This window comes from Vigna umbellata, chromosome 4, assembly GCF_029865625.1.
Source record: "Vigna umbellata cultivar VRB3 chromosome 4, Vumbellata_1.0, whole genome shotgun sequence".
Lineage (NCBI taxonomy): Eukaryota > Viridiplantae > Streptophyta > Magnoliopsida > Fabales > Fabaceae > Vigna > Vigna umbellata.
Genome location: NC_142168.1, coordinates 69,762,611 through 69,780,278, shown reverse-complemented (window position 1 = coordinate 69,780,278; position 17,668 = coordinate 69,762,611). Strand labels below are relative to the sequence as shown.

Genomic DNA, 17,668 nt, shown 5'->3' with positions numbered 1-17,668 from the left:
TGTATGTTGTTGGTAGACTCGTCTAATCAATGTTTAGACACTCTTCTAATGAGTATTCCTGAACTCATGTAATCAATGTATGGAATATCCCATTTAATATTTTTTGTTATACTTGTCTAATGATTGTATAGACAAACTCCTTTAATGTGTATTCTTAGACTTGTTTAATAGTGTATTGATAGACTTATTTAATGTTTTTTTGTTATATTTGTTTAATCAATGAATGAAATGACTATCTAATGTTTTTTATTTTATTTTCATAATTAGTATATGAACAGACTCGTCTATAAATATTGTTATACTTCTTTAATAATTTTTTATTCTAATATAATCAGTGTGTAGGTAGATTTGTCCAATTTGTACACTAGACCTGGTTAATTTTTTTGTTATATTCATTAAATTACTGAATAGAATGACTCGTCTAATGCTTTTTGCTATACTTGTCTAATTATTATATGGATAGACTCGTCTAATGAATATTTTAGATTCATTTAATTTTTTTATACTCATTTAATTAGTTTATGGACATAGTATTGTTAAATTCGTCTAATTTTTTCTATACTCATCTAAAATATATTTGTAAACTCATATAATTAATATATATTTAATGTATATTTTTAGACTCAATATAAATAAATTAGTGATATATTTTAAGACAATTAGTTTGTTAACTTTTACCTTTTTATTGCAGTCTTACTAAAATGATAAGTCCTTATATTTTGATGTTGAAAATAATAAAAAATAAATTAAAAGAATGTAAAGTAAAACTTATAATATCAATAAGTATGTTTTTTTTACCATGAATATATTTTTTAAACCTTTGAAGTAAATTATTAAAAAAGAATAATAATAATAATATTAAGTTGTGTAACTTTTTTATTACAATATATATTTTAAACTTTTGAAATAAATTATTAAATAAAATATTTTAATTTATTATGTTATAAATATAATTTAATACGGAATTATATCTACGTGTCATTAATTCTAATTTTTATTATATAATATCAATTTAACTTTTGCATTTGATTCTGTGAACAAAACTCAAATTAGACAATTTATTATAAATAATCGAATCTACTACCATTCAAACTAGTGTTTTTTTTAGTATTTTTGTACATCTTATAATATAATAATTTTTTAATATTCATAAAAAAAATTGTAAAGTTTGTTGTTTAATTTTTTTTTCTTTACATTACTGTACTACAAACATCTCCAATTTCCTTGACTCTAATTTCCTCACCCTATCTCTTACTTACCCTTTTTCTTTCAATCTTTGTTGAAGGTCAAAAATAAGTTTTCATTCCCAATTTGCACACTCTCTTAGCTCGTCACAATCTTTGTTTAAGGCGAAAAATATGTATTCATTCTTATCCTGAAGATGAAAAACAGGTATTCATTTTTTCATTCTCAACATTACCATTCTCTCTTGTCGTACCTTCATTCTTTATTGAAAACCTGAAGTCCAACAGCACCCAAACTCAAAGTAGCTTTTACCATCCCACTGTCACTTGCATCTGCAACTAGCTGCAAGGCACATCGTTAATGTTCATCCTCAACCAAAATTGAAATACCCATAATTCCTACTTACATTACTCGTAACGACATTATTGTTCACTGAATTATTTTCTCATCATTCAAATTATTTCACCCTTCTAAGTTGTTTTAAAACAGTAGATCTTAATTTGTGTTTCAACAAAAAATACATAATCCATGTGCTGATTATAGAAGGCATATTCAGAAATATTTAACATCAACTCAGCAATACACCATTGTTCAAACTTGTGATTTTGATTTGTTAAATGAGGTAGCATCGTGTAATAGAAACCCGTATTCAGAGGTAGAAGCCCCCTCCCAAATTTCGGGCTTGATTAATAAAAACCTTGTGATTTACTAACTCAAATTAATAGATGAGATCAACTAGGAAAACAGCATCTAGGGGTAGCCAACAATTGCTCCCATGCACTAGCTAAAAAGACTAACAAAACTAAAGAAGCTCTCTTAGTACAACATTTACACGGAGATGCTTCTCTCGTTGAAAATTTCAATCCTTGGCCACAACAATCTTGTAAACACATGGAAATCCAATCAGTGCATGGAACAAAATGCTTCAGGCACTAAATCATTCTTCCCTTTAGTCTAACCAGCTTTCGGAATTTCAGTAGTTTAAGGGCCGTCTTCTTGTGCTGTTAAAACAAAAAGAAAATATCGATTTAATTTTTTTTTCATTTACAAATCATGGGTGTTTTCTCTTAAAAAATCATGACAAAAGCAATTGCATTCACGAGAATAAAAATCACGTCTGACACATAAGGACTTACTGCTCAAAATGAACCCTTGCAGCAAGCTCTGGGCTCTCTCTGCCTGCTCTGGAGTTCCAGATATCTGAATAATCTTCTGCGTCACGTCTGGTCTATCCTCTACTAGGGTTACATTGGCTCCTGATAACTGTTACCACAAAAACATTAGTGAATATAAATTATTTATTTCTAGAATAAAATTATAACAATTTCTATAATCTAAATCAAAGAAATATCGGGTCATTTGTTTTTCATTCTTGAAGCTAAATAATAAAATAAATCTAGCATGATCAAGATACAATCTACAAGTCAAGCGAAAAAAATCCTTTCATTGTTGTTCTATGAGTAATTAATTAAATTGCTAGTTCTTTTGTTTTTAATTTGGTTTGGGAGAGTGGAGAGCTACTCAATTATAAAAAGTAAACATGGACACAAAAGTAAACAACTTGGAATAGGTATGCTTTCTCTAGCACTTCACAATCCAAATATCAAAGTAAGGTACTAAAAGATCAAATCAACACACCTCACTTATTTGGGAAAGCTTGCTTTTGGATTTTGCTATAAGCTTTGGTACTGCGTACTCTGGTATAACAACTTCAAGTGTACTCCTTGTGACGAGAGGCACAGCAATCCTAACCAGAAGGTGGGAACATAAAACATTAGAGAGGCACAAGACACAGTACCACGTCCTATTGTAAAATTAGGAAAAACCAGTTACCTATTTAAACCACTAAGCACATCATCGCGGCGATCACTTTCTTTCTGCTTTCCTATCTCAGTGCTAGATCCTCCAGTTTCCTTTCGTCAAAAAATAGAAAAAACATTAAAACTTCCTTTTTTTTCTTCAAATAGAAAACAACATTCTTTATACAGTAGCTATTGAAGCCATAACTTTAATTATATGGTTTGGCCACCGAAAATTGAGAACACCTGAGATACAAGACTATACTTAAATAGCCATTCAAAAATAAAAATAAAAATAAAAAATTGCTTGATCGATGGATAACATATGTTCCAAAAATAACTTGCTCTATATCAACAGTATCAGACAAATTCCATTTTTATGATACAACATAACTCCTTATGATAGGAACGTAGGTATTATGGAGTGGTTAAGTCCAACATTTAGTAAGGAATACTCAGTGGAATATTAAGTTTTTGGTTCACACCCCTTAATAGCTAGCTTTTGAAGGTAGAGTCTCCAAGTCCTTGAGTGCTTATCAATTGGTATCATAACTGATTTCAGTTTCTAACTACCTTAGGAAGATTATGATCAATGGGAGAGTATAGTGAAGTGTCATTGAATAAAGTGTCCTCAAGTAAAAGTAGCTGAGAAGTCAACTCTTAGAAAGAGTTCATTAATAGGGAATTTAGTATTATACGAAGCCTAACTCTCACATCAAGTAGTATTGTTGCTTAGAAAAGTGTTTAAGTATACGGTTCTTCCCCTTAATATTTAGCTTTTGAGGGTGGGTTTTCAAGGTCGTAACAGTAAAAAAATACAGTATGAGAACAGAACCTCATCCCCATTCCAAACAAAGAAAAAGGGTATACCACCCATGAAAAAAATTCCCATTACTGATTAAAATAAGAAATTTTCATGGGACAAAGAAAAAATAACTTTTTTAATTCCTGTGCTCAAAAGTTATTATCAGAGAAGACAAGAAACATAAAATAAAAATGCTAATCATTTAAATAACAGTTAAATAAAGATGATGGGCAATATATTGAAGATAATATGGCAATTTTCATTGCATCAAAGAATACCTTTAATGGAAGGGCTGCGGCAACAGTTTGCATATTTTGATAGGTCGTGAGAGTTTCAGTAACTGGAACTAAATTATTGGAAGAAGATGCTTCCTCACCAGGCAATGAAACTTGTGGTACTATGTCCCTTTGAAAGAAATCCCTGTACAAGTAACTTCTTAATCTTGATGTCACCTCCACAACAGCATCTCGGGCTGCTTTAATCTCTCCTACAATCTGTAATGCCAATAAAGAAGCAATTGAGAAACAGAGAAAGCAGATTTTGAGTGTCCAGGTCTTTGTTTTAACATTACAGAACAGGAATGTAAGGCTTTGGATCCTCGCTATACTGGGTGCATGAGGCTTCTGCCTAATCGGGGGTCATGGGAGGGAGGGTAAACATGTCCACAGTGTTACCCCACAAGTGAAGAGGCTTAAGTCACGGGACGATAAGCCTACCATTGTGTCCAAGCTCACTCTCATCTGGATCCTCTCTATATCATGTATAGGAGAATTATTTTAATAATGAAACAGGACCTTCTTTAGTTTGTAATTTTTTTGTAAAGTAGTACACATACACCCAGTATGATGCTTTGAGGAATAACATCTATCATCGTTATTAAGTTATACATTTATCATTAACACTTATAGACTACATTTATCAAAGGAATCTGATAGAATATATCAGCCAGCTGTGGGATAAATGACAAACCTGTACAAGTTCATCGGTTTTTGCAACACAGGGAGGTAGCTCGTCTCTGGGCAAAATTTGAATATTAGCACCAGTCAACCTCCTTATTTCTGAAAGGGAAGCATCCTTTCCGTCTAAGCATTCAATTTCACTGGATGGGACAACAAGCCTGGTGGTTATAGTATTGTCTTTATCTAGAATAAGATCGACAATGCGGGTTTGTATATGTAACAAAGCTTCTTGAGCTGGGAACAGCTCATCATCAGGACCCTTGAGTACATAATTAGAAACAATTAGAATTTTAAACATGTGAAATATCATATCTAAGCGGTAATATGTCAACTTGCACCAAAAAAAGTATTGAAGTTAAGCAGGGAAAGCATTGTGCCTAGAAAACTTGCAACCTGAAATAGTCATCTAAAAAAAATAAGGGAAGAAAAGTACCTCCTCTGAAGTAATGATAACTATCTGTTCATCCGAACCACCAACAGGATCAGTGACCTTAACATCTACACCAACCTCATTCTGAAGGAACTCTACAATTCCTCCTGATTCCCCAATTATACGATCAACTCTCTCAACTGGACAGAGTACACGGAAAACCAGTTCCTCCCCATAGTAGCCCTGCACGTCATCGGCAACAGGAGCAGCCCCAGGCTCCATTAAATAATTCATTGCAGAGTGACTATTGTTTCTGCTAGTTGTATTAGAACCTCGTGATCCAAAAGTGGCCCCATCCACAGATGATCTACGAGATCCACTAGTCACATGAGGAATATAATCATTGTCGGGAGAGAAAAATCGCTCTGGTGAATGTACACGTCCATGGAAATGACTACGGTCCCGGTGCTGACTCTCCCTCAACCGTGATGATATATTAGCTATAGCCTCCTTTACAGCATTTACATCACCTACTACCTACAGAAAACATCACATAATTGGCAAACCTTCAGTCCATATACTTTTAAAATGTGTAAATTTCCAGATGAATCACACATTTCTATAGAATGGCCAAGCAAAATCATACATCTCCCTATTTCTCATATCAGCATCATGAATGAAAGCAGTATAAAAGATGTTATCTTTAAATAGGCATTGTAATGCCTGCTTTCTATTTCAATAAACAAACTAAATTCACGCAAGTATCAACCAATAAATGCATACTCGATCTACCAAGTTCAACAAGATCATCACAGAAGCACAGGATCCACTACTAAATCAAAACAGATTACTAAAAAACTTGGGTGAATGCAGCAAAAATCCAATGATCCAACATAGAATAAACTCAAAACCCACAATGCAAAGAAAATTTGCTTTGAACCCCAACATCATTTCCTTTCCAGCATTTTGGGTGAAACTTGAAAGTAACCTTAAAAAAGGACAACTTCCAAAGCACTTGAAGCCTCAGCCAAAAGTCAGTTACAATCGATGATTTATTACGTTAGTTAATTAGTTTAAGCGAAGCTGATAATGAAGGGGTAAATATGCAAAGAGTGAAACTGAAAAAAAAAAGTCATTAATATCTTCGGTTCTTGAATTTTAATTAGTATCCTCCAAATTCAGCAAGGGTGGATGAGAGTAACTTGCTCCCTCACAGTCCAAACCGATGTTCAACAAAATTAATGAAGGAGGTTTCGTTTGTCTTTAGAACTCAGCATATCATGCATGCAATTTAAGTATGAGATGAAAAACAGTCCAAGCTTATTTTTTTCTGGTTGGGCACCTGAACAATCTCTTCAGACATGGAAACACAACGGGGAAGGTTGTGATCTCTAGGGAGTATCCTAATCTGGGTCTTGGTTTCCATCCTCATTTGTTCAATAATCTTCCCTCCCTTTCCCAATAAACACCCCACATGCATTCTCGACACCACCAGCCTCGTCGCCACGCGGTCTCTCCCGCCGCCGCCCCTCCCGCCGTACTCTTCCTCCTCTTCCGCCACCCCGAACGCCGCGTCGCTTTCCAGAATCCGCTCGTGGATCAGCAGCAGCGCCTCCTGCGCCGGCGAGAACGTTGGCATTCTCCCCTCGGGGTCTCGCCGGCGCGTGTCTGAAATCTCAATGATCCGCTCCTCATCCCCCGGCATGAGCTCGTGCACGTTGATCCACGCGCCGGTGTGCTGTCTTATGGACTTTATAATGCTGCCGGACTTTCCTATCACACCGCCGGCCTTCATATCGTGGCACAGAATGCGGTAGCTGGTTGTGACGCTGAGCTGCGAGTCCTGTGCCTTTGCATGACGGGCGCCTCCGCCGCGGTGGCGGTGGTTCCCGGCACCGGCGCTGTAGTGGTGGTTATAGCGCGGCCTGGTCCTGGCCACGGTCTCAGAATCATAGTCTTGGTCATAGTAGTAGTTCCTCTTAGATCTAGAACGTTCCATGGTGTTTGATTGGGTTTTCTCGGAGTTCGAAAGTAGAAATTCAAAGTTGTTTATGGCTGCGCACGCTTATCCGCGGCGGCAGCGCGGTGAATCTAAATCAACACAATCCAGTTGGCATTGTTGTCAAGAAAAATATGGGATTACAGAAATTTTGTTGACTTATTTGATTTTCTAAACTCCATGGCAAACCCTAGAAACAACCTCCAGTATCTTTCCTTTGCACACTCCAGCAGCAACGTGAGCCAAGTGAGTTACTGCTTTTTTATATATATGTGCTATTATTAATATTATAATTATTAAATAATAATAATACTAATATTGGTTTATTGTTATTATATAAATATATATATATACCTAAAAAACTAGTATGCCATCGCTGCCACTCAACTCGACAGTCAAGCTTCAACTCCCAACTGTTCAAGATAAATGTATAAACAAACTTACTTTTAAATATTTGTATATGAAATGTTTTATCAACTAATCAGATACTGCTTAATACGTGATTTTAATATAATTAACTTCTATATATAATATTTAAATAAACTTTTTTTATGATTTAATTTCTATATACAATGTACTCCAGCTAGTTATATATGTATGACTTTAAAGGTAACTATTACAAAAAATAATAAATTTATTGTAAACGATTAAGTGATTTAAAATGAAATACTATATATAATGTATTTTCAACTAATTAATAACATGTTTAATATACTATTATCGATAATTATGGCAAAAATTAAATAACTTTTTTAATGAAAGGTAAATAGACTTTTTATTACCTAATACTGTTATAAAAAAATCGCATTCCTCTCGATTTTATCTATTATAAATCGATATAGAATTAAAGTTTGAACATTAGTTTGTTTAGCTAGTGTTATTAGGAGTGATTCTCATTTCTTGCAAGTAATCCTGTTGTTTATTGGTATTTAGGGTTCTTTTAAATGGATACATGATGGAAGGATACTATTTATTATTATATTATATTTTAATTAATTGTTTGGTAAGTTAATAGGAGTGAGAGCATGCTTTTATTATATTTTATTTAACACTAATTCTTTATCTTGTTATGAAGACTGAGTTAGATTTTGAAAAAATATTTTTCACTTATTTCTGGATACACGTGTCGTCCAATTCTACCTTCTTTTCCTTTTCTCTACTGGAAATGGAAGACAAAAAGGAAAATGAAAAAAATTGAACTGAGATGATTTTATAACTTCTGTAACAATATATTAATTATAGGAAAAGGTTTATATATATTCTAGTAAATTAAGTAAAGTCCAGAAAATAAGGATATTTTAGATTTGAATGAATTAACTACTTATCCCTTTGTAAGTGAAAGTCAAGTCGAAAGATGCTTAACAACAAAAGATGTTTGATTTGTAATTAGTTCATGAATATGCTGTTTGTACATATATAAAAATAAACGACTTCTTGATGGGTAAGAAGTTTTATTTATTTTTTCCTGTTCTAATATAAAAGGCTAAAACAAGACTTGTGATATATTAATTTGGTATGTACTAAATTGTTGACTGAATCGGATAAATCATATAAACTATTTCATAATATATCAAATATTTCCTGACAGATACTATGGTCACTAAGAAAATATTGATTAGATGTAATTCGTCTTATAGACTGCTTAGATTGCTTTCACCATTAAATTAATGAGTTGTATAGTGTGGAACCTAACACCAACTTATTAAAATGTTTAATCCGTTACAATTGATAATAAAATATTTAGTTATTATAAGGAATACTAGTATTTTAAAAACTAAATTTCAAAATGTATTTTATTGAAAGATCTGTAGTAAAATATGTAGTAAAATAATATTTTTACATTATTTATCTTAAATCTCTTATCAATTATAACCTCTGAATAATTCAAATTATAAAGATTAAAAGTACATACAAATCAAACTCAGAGATAATTAACTACATTGTTTATTTAAAGTCTAAGCTTAAACTAAAGACCAAAGAGATTATTATTTTGAGATTGTAGAGAACTATTCATTAAAAATTATTTTTAAAATAATTAAAAAATGATGTATATTTAAGTCTCTAATAGTTTTTTTTTTTTTTAAATTTGTAATGGAGTTTAAAAAAAGTACAGTTTTCTTATAAAGTTTTTTCTTTTAGTTCAGATAAGCAGAACACTCTGGGTTTACTCTCATCCATGGCTATCTCCATCAACTCGTTTACTCTCTCTTCCGCTTTACCTGTAATTTCTTATTTCTCTTCCCGCTGATAGTATAATTCAGTTTATCTTCTGAAATTCGATTTTAAGATACATTTTGTTGTTTGCAGAAGATGGAGTTAAGAGGTGGAAATTCGGGACTCTGGATTAGCTCGCAGGTAAAAGAAATTCTCAAAGTTTCAATTTTTGTTTGTGCTCAACTGAACTTGTTTATGGATTCGTTCGTTTTGCAAGATGATGCCTCAAATGAAAAAGGAGGGTCGTGGACGACGAGTGTGGAGACGAAGAAAATTGGTATCTTTGCTCCCGATTTCTCTTTCTTACAATTATTGTTTTCCACTATTGCCTCTTACCTGTTTGTCTAAATTCCTAAACTGAAAGAGGTGAAAATGAAGGGGTTTGCTCGTGTCGTTGTACTTGTTTCCCAGTTTAGAAAATTTTTTCTATATGTAAAGTCCCAGTTGTGGGAGTATTGTTGTGCAAAGTGTTAGTTAGATGCTTGAATTTATTTAGCCTAAAGGGTTTGTTAGGAGTGAGATAAATTTGTATTTTTGGTTCTCTTGGCCACCAACCTCAATTCGAAGAGTATTGCTTTTAAGTGCAACATGATGAGTCGGATCATGGTAAACATTTACTCATGGTTGCTCATTTGCTATAAAATAAGGATTTAAGTTGAACCATTCTGAACTTTTTCTTAGTTAGATGGATGAGAGAGTTGAGGTTATCATAGACTGATTTATTGCATTGTAGGATCTGAAAGTAGACTGCTTGGAAAAGTGAAGTAGAATTAGCAGTCTAGATTTTTATGCATTGCATATGATTGCTTGATGTCAACGCTATGACATTTACACATATTTTACTATTTAGGAACGTAATTGTTTGCAAAGGATAACTTCTTTTGTTCATTTCCTGAGGTAAATATAAGCCAATTTAATTTAATTTAATGTAATTTAATCCATGTCTGTTTCTTTCTTATTTTGCTTTCACTGCACATCTCCCTATATCTGTTATATTAGTCTCAACTCTCAATGCATACTCATCTTCTGATCGATCTTGGTGCACATGAAGCTTCTTCAATGCTTTTTAAGTCTGTCAGAATGGTGAACATTAACACTTGTAATTGATGCGTTTGGAAAAGGTTATTTTGACTTATGATATAAAGTAATTATGCCACTGTTCGGAAAAGCTTATTTGGACTCATCTTTTGATTGAAGTAATTATGTAAGTGTTTGGGATAACTTATGGAAATAGTTAATGATCTGCTCATACTGTTTTGATCTTATTTGAATAGACCCTCCAAAATATCTGATAAATAAAAATAATTTAACTTTATTTTCTCCAATCACATAATATTCTTTATAAGTTTTACTTACCCGGTAAGTGCTTATTCAGTAAGGGCTTAATGTTATTGACACACAGTCTTCTCTAATATCATATGTCACTGTTCTGAATGTTTAAGCAAAAGTTCATTTTGATGCAGATAAAGAAGGATGAGTATATGGAACCCAAAATGGAGCGCGTTCCTTTCCTGGAGGAGCAGGTGAGAAAGATTAGGGAACAGGGAAAGCTGTTGACGTTGGACATAGAGAGGTTAATGTTATCAGAAGACAATCGTTTCGAATTTGTGAACGAGATAGCAGCTGAGGCCAATGAATACGTTGAGAACAACAGGGATGAGTATGGAGGTGAGAAGAAAGCCATTCTTCATGTTTTGAGCAACCGAATGAACGATGCTGGAATTTACAGGCCAGAGGCATATTATGAGCCTGATCATTTTCAGCCTGGACCCCATTATTTGAGGGAAGAATTTACTTGAGCACCAAAGAAGTGTTGTGCTGCTATCTTAAACTAGGGACAATAATTTACATATTTTCTTCACTTAGCTTAAGCTATTTCCTTCTACACTAGCTACTGTGTCTATGCAAATCAGAGCGACATTCAAACCGAAATAAAATAGCATCACAGGGTATTTTTCTACTCATATCTAAGAGGTTCAAAATGGATTCGAACTAGCATGGGCTGCATCAGGCGAACTGGTATTCTTGAACGAAGAAAAATATTAACTTTATTTTTTACCGGAATTGTTTTACTTTGTGTATTGAACTTCAAATTCTTGTTAAGTAAGTAAAAAGCTCTTTGCGTATACCTTTATATTGTAATATATACATGATGAAACGTGAGTTGTAAATTGAATACATTTACATGAATATTTATTATTATTGAGTTCCATCACTTAGACATTCTTTATCGCAAAAATTTATAATTTATATTAATTTTTTATGATATTTTCACTTTACATAAATCCTTTGTTATTAAGCCGTATCACCACAATTTAAATTTTTTCAATATTAATCATAAATCAACTAGGTGAGAGAAAATATTATTCGACAACCATTATGATTCCTCAATATTATCCTTCTATTAATAAAAATACGCATTTTGGGGGAAAAACTTCTATCCATTAATATATTTTCGCAGAATGAAAAAGAGAGTAACATAATTAATATTGCAGAAAAAGATAAAAAAAATTTCTTAACACATTATTAAAAAATATTTAAAAGATCACACCAAAAACACAGTTAAATTTTATATGAAACAAATAAAAATTCATCAAAAGAAAAAAACAAATCTCTAGCAGAAAAAAAAAGAACAAATAATCTTTATAGACCTAACATCACATTAGGAGTTTAATATTTTGTGCCTCATTTATTGATCTCTGTAGTTTGGTGTCGTTCTGAGTGAAATGGTAGCTAGCTTGTTGACTCCAACGCCAGCCACACTCTATCTGATCTTAACCACAACCGCACATCATGTTGAAATAAACAAGAAGGTATTATAGTTTGACTAATAAAAACTCCAGACATTAGTGTTTGTGTTACATGAGTAGGACCAGACCATCACGTTCCACGTTCATGTTTTGCCACGTCAGCTGTGGGTGGGCCAAATTTTAAGGTTTCACGCGTTGAATAAGCTGGTGAAGAATCTAATCCCATCTTAGAATCCAATCCGTTAAAGCAGTTAGAGGCTTCTATTAACTCTCGCTTATCTATATCGCTCTATCCAAAACTCAACACAAAAACACTTTCTTTCTTCTGCTTCCCTTCGCTGTCCGAATCCTCCATCATGGCCCTCTCAACTCCACACATGCAAAGATTCCTCTCGTGCAAGATCCACAGTCGCTCCACCTCTAAGACCACGCAGAGAAACACTTTCAGCACCACCAGCAGGGGCCGCTGCTGCTCTGCCATAGCCATTGATGCTCCATCTTCTTTAACTGAGGTGCCCGGTGTACGATGGGGGTCCATAGCCTTGCAAGGTCTCCGCGAAGAGATGGAGGATGACATCATTGTTCGACCCGATGGCCTTCAGGGCTTCTCTTTCGCCGCTGTCTTCGATGGCCATGGAGGGTTTTCTTCTGTCGAGTTCCTCAGGTCTTTCAGCACATTGATTTTTACTGTGAGGTCTTGTATGTATCATCTATGCATGTTTTGTTGCTTCTTTTGCTTGCTCATTTTTATATCCATTAATGGGGTGTCAAGTGATGATTATCTTGGTTGTATTAGGATGCGGTTACTTGAAAACAATTGAAATGCTTCACAACATAGTTTACTATGATTACTTGCTCAGGATTCTAGTTGATGTTCACAACGAGTGAATTTGGAGTGAGAGTGGCAGTGTGTCTACTGGGGTGGAATGAAATCGAGTGAATTGAAATTAAGTTGAATGAGTTACTATTATATTGTTTGGACTTCTTTTTATGATGATATGTAAAAAAAAGTAAGAGAATGGTTCCAGTTCAGGGGGAAGAAAAGGAGGGGAATTGGATTGAATGGGATAAAATGCATTCACGTTTCAATCAAACTCCGTTCCATTTAAGTTTCACTCTGTTCCATTCGATCCCTTTCATCAATCCTAACATAGGGAAGTTTATCTGCCCTTGCACTCATCGTTGTTTGCGCTGTACTGATATATGCGTTTCCTATTATTCTGGATGGAGTCTGGTAAATGAATTGTTGTTCTTTAATCTTTGCACAATCTGAATTGTTGATTTGGTGTGCCAAGTGCTAACTACAGGGATGAGCTGTACAAGGAGTGTGTTGAAGCTTTACAAGGTGGATTACTATTAGTGGAGAAAGATTTCAAAGCCATTAAAGGAGCATTGCAGGAGGCATTTCTCAAGGCAGACACGAGATTATTAAAACGGTAAGGCAATGCACTAATCTCCAATATGATTATATATTTGTGATAACTATATTAGAGGTTTTTAGACAGTAGTATTTGATTTTTAAAGGCTTGAAATGAATGGAGAGGAGGATGAATCAGGTGCCACAGCAACTGCCATTTTCATCGGAGATGATGATCTTCTAATTTCACATATCGGTGACTCTTCTGCGGTATGTATTATTTATCCTTATGTGTCCCAAGATGATATATAGAAATGGACTTCTTTATGCACGTTTCTCTGCACATGAAAGAAATGTAATAGAATTATGAAGAAAAAAACTATGACTTGGACTATTCTTTTATACATCTTTCATTTAGGGTATATAGGGGATTTGAATGTCTTCAAAATTACTTGACTTGTACTTAAGCTTGTTATATTCTTGTAGGTTCTATGCAGATCTGGAAAAGCAGAAGTTCTGACTAGTCCTCACCGTCCATATGGGAGCAACAAAACTTCTCTTGATGAAATTAGAAGAATAAGAGAAGCAGGTGGATGGGTGTGTTTTCCTTGTTCCTTCATCTTTTACATACCTTGACCATCATCCCAAGTCAATATGACAATATTCTATACAATATAAACCAAAGTTCTGATTTGAAAATTTTGACAACTTAGGATGTGAACTAAGTAGTGTTTTGTGGGGCATATTACCATTTTTTTTTCCTAGTTTAATTATTTATGCTGGGTGGTTTTATAGTTGGAAACCAGATGTAGTAGTCTCTTCCAACTATAGCATGCCATGTGATAAGAAATTGTCACTTTCGAATATCGTTGATGTTTTTAAGTGTTCATTTTCAGGCTCAATTGTAGTTCAGATTTTCAAACTATGCTTTTATTGAACAAACTGTTTTCAATTTCTTTTTCTTAAGTTTTTGAAGTTTTTTCAGCAGAATGGGGGCAGCCTCGTGCACTTGATCACCATTCTTTATGAATGAACGCCCATTACATGGCTAATGATAACACAGATATATGTTGTCTATAGATTAGCAACGGTAGAATTTGTGGAGACATTGCTGTATCTCGTGCATTTGGGGACATGCGATTCAAAACGAAGAAGAATGAGTACGGTCCTTAATCTCTTCACTATTATGCATTTTGAGCTACCATAGCTAAAGTGTGACCTAAAGGATTTTTCTACCTTTTTGCGTGTGAAAAGGATGCTGCAAAAAGGAGTTCAGGAAGGAAAATGGTCAGCAAAGTTCATCTCTCGGTAGGTAAACTTATGTGGCTTAAAGTTCCTTACTTTTTCTCCAATGTGGTTTGTGTTACATTAGCATTCAATAAAAAGAATGGAGATAAGTTGTTTGCCTTGATTCATATGCTTTGGTAGGCTACCTTAGGCCTAATTTCACATTTTAAGATAATCTCAAAGTCTAGTAAGATTTGTTGAATCTGTTATGCTATCACAAGTATTTACCGTCTCAAAGTAAAAGGTGTATTGAATATTCCATTTTATCTAGAAATATAGCTAAATTAGAGTTTATAAAAAGGAGCAAATTTTACTTCAAGTTGATTTGTGGAATTAAAATAAGTCTAAACCTGCATTCCAAGAACTACAAAGAAAATTGGTGGTCCAGATTGTTACTGAAATACATAATCAACATCTGAATAAAGCTCCTATTTTTGTTGGCTCTACCCTGATTCTGCAAAAATACAATGAGGACATGATATTTTTAGACTGTGTTGCACTGTCTCGTTCAAATTTACCTTTATCTAATTTTATAACAAAACTATAAATTTTAACGTAAGAATGCCTTCACGACACAGTGTACAGCTCAACAATGACTTGGTTGTAGCGTACCCTGATATTTATCAGGTAGCTCTTGGCTCAGATGCAGAATTTGTAGTATTAGCAACCGATGGCTTATGGGATTACATGAGCAGGTCTATTACATGATTCCTTGAATCAGTTGTGCCACCTTAGTAGTTTTTTGTTTGGAGTTAAATAGGTTTTTAGTCTTAAACTTAGACATAAAATTGGAATTCATTTATCCAAACTTTGATACATTTTGGTTTTCAAACATATTTCAAGTTGATACATTCCACCTTAATGAGAGTCTGAATGATATTTAAGAGATTCAAAAAATTAATATTAAAGAATTAAAAGGATTATATTATCTATTTTTAAAATAAAGAATTAAAATGTATCAAAGTTTGAGACATGAATAAATTTTAATTTCAGGTTCAAGTTTAAGACTAAAAACATATTTAATCCTTTGGTTTGAAGAAATTACTTCACAATCTTCTTACAATTGCAGCTCAGAAGCAGTTTCTTTAGTTAGGGATCAACTACGAAATCATGGAAACATTCAGGTATGCACACTGCTGTATATTTGAAACCACAACGCTAGTATCAGTAAGCCATTGTAGTTGCAGCTATGATATTTTGTTTTCTCCTGTTTCAAATTCAGCTAGCATGTGAATCGCTTGCAGAAGCCGCTTTGGTAAGTTTTTACAAATCTCATGGCAGTTATCATCTTTTAACTTATTATATTGCCACTTCAAAGTTTATAGTAACGTAATATATTCTCTGCAGGACCGACGTACACAGGATAATGTGAGCATTATAATTGCAGATTTAGGGTATGTATTTAGAAAATTATATTTAAGCTGAAATTGTTGCATAGGTGTTTGTTTATAAATATCATTGACATAAAATAAATTAACTTTTGTTAACCAAATTTGACTTTGTACCCGTAATTGATTGTGTTGTGTCTTATTTTGAGTGGTTTCAGGAGGACAGACTGGCAGAATGTGCCACTGGAGCAAAAAAATACTATAGTTGAGCTGGTTCAAGCTCTTGCTACCATTGGAATTGTGTCTTTTGGAATCTGGTTTTCATCACAGCTTTCTTTATAGATGAAAAAATACAACCAGTCATGTACATATAACAGACATATATATACTTCTGAACTTATTGCCTGCATAATATTTATCTTAATTGTACATGCCTCACAGCTTAGAATCTACTTGGTTTAGGACACCAAGGAATTGTTAAAATAAACATGTTTTTTAAGGATTCATCTTATTCTAATTCCAAAATTCAGTTATAACTTTGCATGGTTTGTCCCTTGTGCAAGTGGATCAACTGCTTCTTCCATTCCACCTAAATTTGATACCACACTCTCTTATTTTCTGAAGACCTTTGAAACTGAACCACAATGACCAGGATTATATTCTTAATTACACCATCTAAATGAGGTTTGACTTCTTTAAGTTGAAAATGAACAGTTTAAGCACTTTGGTTGTTTATTAACTAATTACCCAGATAATACTTTTTACTCAAAAATATTCTCTTAAACACAAAGCAATATAAGTATCTGTTTTGACTCTTAAAATTTTCTACAAGGATCCTACAGTATTTACACTGTATGGCCAAAAATCTTATTTTGCAAAGCTAGGCTGCTGTAAGACAGCAAAATTATCTAAATTTAGATTTTCTTTTGTGTCGTTTAACTTGATCCAATTTGATAGGCAAAAGGGTTTTTCTAATTTCACAACTTTGGATTTTCATACTTACACAAAGCTTGGCTGTAATTCAGTTAAGAACACACGCAAAAATTTAGTTTTTTTTTTTGCTGTAATGCATATAAAAATTATAGCCTAGATTTTTGTTCTAATTTCAGAACTTTGGATTCTGATATTTTTAGTAAATTGTTGAAGGAATTAGCATGATTGCAAAGTCGAAATGGAGTTTGTGTGGGTTATGAGACAAATGGTAGGTTTCAACGTGTTGGGTAAGTAGGGCACACTAAGTTTAAAATTGACTATTATTTGACCAAAATTAAGGAAGATAAATATGTGATGTCATTGTGAATGTTTACCACCAAAAATGCGTGTATGGAGGTGCACAATTAGAAACATCATGAACCTAACTTTTTTTCCTTCTTTTATCTATTAATCAACTTCTTTTTCAAACGCTGTCAGCCACAGGAATTGCAAATTCTTTGACGTTGATGTTTGTCAAATGAGTAAACAAAATGAATCGCAACTTAACCAGATATTTTACTATTTTATTTAATGTTACTCTCTGTAACATCCCAAAATACAGTAATCACTGTAATTCAGAATTAATTACAATTAACAGTAATCACAAACAGTCTTTACATTAAAACTGGATTGAAAAGCCTAC

At 33.4% G+C, this 17,668-nt stretch overlaps 3 protein-coding genes across 6 annotated transcripts; 2 read left to right on the top strand and 1 right to left on the bottom strand.

Moving 5' to 3' along the window:
- Window positions 1-1,772: 1,772 nt before the first annotated feature.
- LOC148201104 (RNA-binding KH domain-containing protein RCF3-like) lies at window positions 1,773-7,350 on the bottom strand. The gene is made up of 8 exons (XM_088114578.1): window positions 6,461-7,350; window positions 5,182-5,655; window positions 4,759-5,007; window positions 4,068-4,283; window positions 3,019-3,098; window positions 2,824-2,932; window positions 2,322-2,448; window positions 1,773-2,186 (listed from the first exon to the last, which is right to left on the bottom strand). Exons 1-8 carry the CDS (start codon window positions 7,115-7,117, stop codon window positions 2,167-2,169), a joined length of 1,932 nt encoding a protein of 643 aa, XP_087970704.1. The 5' UTR covers window positions 7,118-7,350; the 3' UTR covers window positions 1,773-2,166.
- A 1,871-nt stretch (window positions 7,351-9,221) lies between these two features.
- On the top strand, window positions 9,222-11,543 carry LOC148201103 (protein PLASTID TRANSCRIPTIONALLY ACTIVE 7-like). 2 transcript variants are annotated; one of them, XM_088111942.1, is made up of 4 exons: window positions 9,222-9,338; window positions 9,425-9,472; window positions 9,549-9,608; window positions 10,780-11,543. In XM_088111942.1, exons 1-4 carry the CDS (start codon window positions 9,294-9,296, stop codon window positions 11,128-11,130), a joined length of 504 nt encoding a protein of 167 aa, XP_087968068.1. In that variant the 5' UTR covers window positions 9,222-9,293; the 3' UTR covers window positions 11,131-11,543. The 2 variants fall into 2 exon arrangements, with proteins under 2 accessions (XP_087968068.1, XP_087968069.1); XM_088111943.1 differs by having other exon boundaries at window positions 9,226-9,338; window positions 10,795-11,543.
- Window positions 11,544-12,348: 805 nt separating this feature from the next.
- LOC148201102 (protein phosphatase 2C 57-like) lies at window positions 12,349-16,557 on the top strand. Of its 3 annotated transcripts, none has more exons than XM_088114686.1 (11): window positions 12,352-12,745; window positions 13,389-13,517; window positions 13,606-13,708; window positions 13,925-14,035; window positions 14,519-14,598; window positions 14,693-14,746; window positions 15,304-15,420; window positions 15,795-15,849; window positions 15,948-15,980; window positions 16,073-16,119; window positions 16,272-16,557. In XM_088114686.1, exons 1-11 carry the CDS (start codon window positions 12,438-12,440, stop codon window positions 16,393-16,395), a joined length of 1,161 nt encoding a protein of 386 aa, XP_087970812.1. In that variant the 5' UTR covers window positions 12,352-12,437; the 3' UTR covers window positions 16,396-16,557. The 3 variants fall into 3 exon arrangements, with proteins under 3 accessions (XP_087970813.1, XP_087970812.1, XP_087970811.1); XM_088114685.1 differs by having other exon boundaries at window positions 13,377-13,517; XM_088114687.1 differs by lacking the exon at window positions 15,304-15,420 and having other exon boundaries at window positions 12,349-12,745; window positions 13,377-13,517.
- Window positions 16,558-17,668: the final 1,111 nt, after the last annotated feature.

Bases quoted from the DNA above. Each gene is read 5' to 3' on its own strand.
- LOC148201104 (XM_088114578.1), bottom strand. From the start codon at position 7,117: ATGGAACGTTCTAGATCTAAGAGGAACTACTACTATGACCAAGACTAT. The intron at 5,008-5,181 runs GTACTTTTCTTC...TATGTACTCAAG, and splicing joins TTATCATTACTTCAGAGGAG to GGTCCTGATGATGAGCTGTT. The intron at 2,449-2,823 runs GTGTGTTGATTT...TTGTGGTAACAG, and splicing joins AGCTTTCCCAAATAAGTGAG to TTATCAGGAGCCAATGTAAC.
- LOC148201103 (XM_088111942.1), top strand. From the start codon at position 9,294: ATGGCTATCTCCATCAACTCGTTTACTCTCTCTTCCGCTTTACCT. The intron at 9,339-9,424 runs GTAATTTCTTAT...TGTTGTTTGCAG, and splicing joins CTCTCTCTTCCGCTTTACCT to AAGATGGAGTTAAGAGGTGG. The intron at 9,609-10,779 runs GTATCTTTGCTC...TTTAAGCAAAAG, and splicing joins TGTGGAGACGAAGAAAATTG to TTCATTTTGATGCAGATAAA.
- LOC148201102 (XM_088114685.1), top strand. From the start codon at position 12,438: ATGGCCCTCTCAACTCCACACATGCAAAGATTCCTCTCGTGCAAGATC. The intron at 14,036-14,518 runs GTGTGTTTTCCT...TGTTGTCTATAG, and splicing joins TAAGAGAAGCAGGTGGATGG to ATTAGCAACGGTAGAATTTG. The intron at 15,981-16,072 runs GTAAGTTTTTAC...TATTCTCTGCAG, and splicing joins CGCTTGCAGAAGCCGCTTTG to GACCGACGTACACAGGATAA.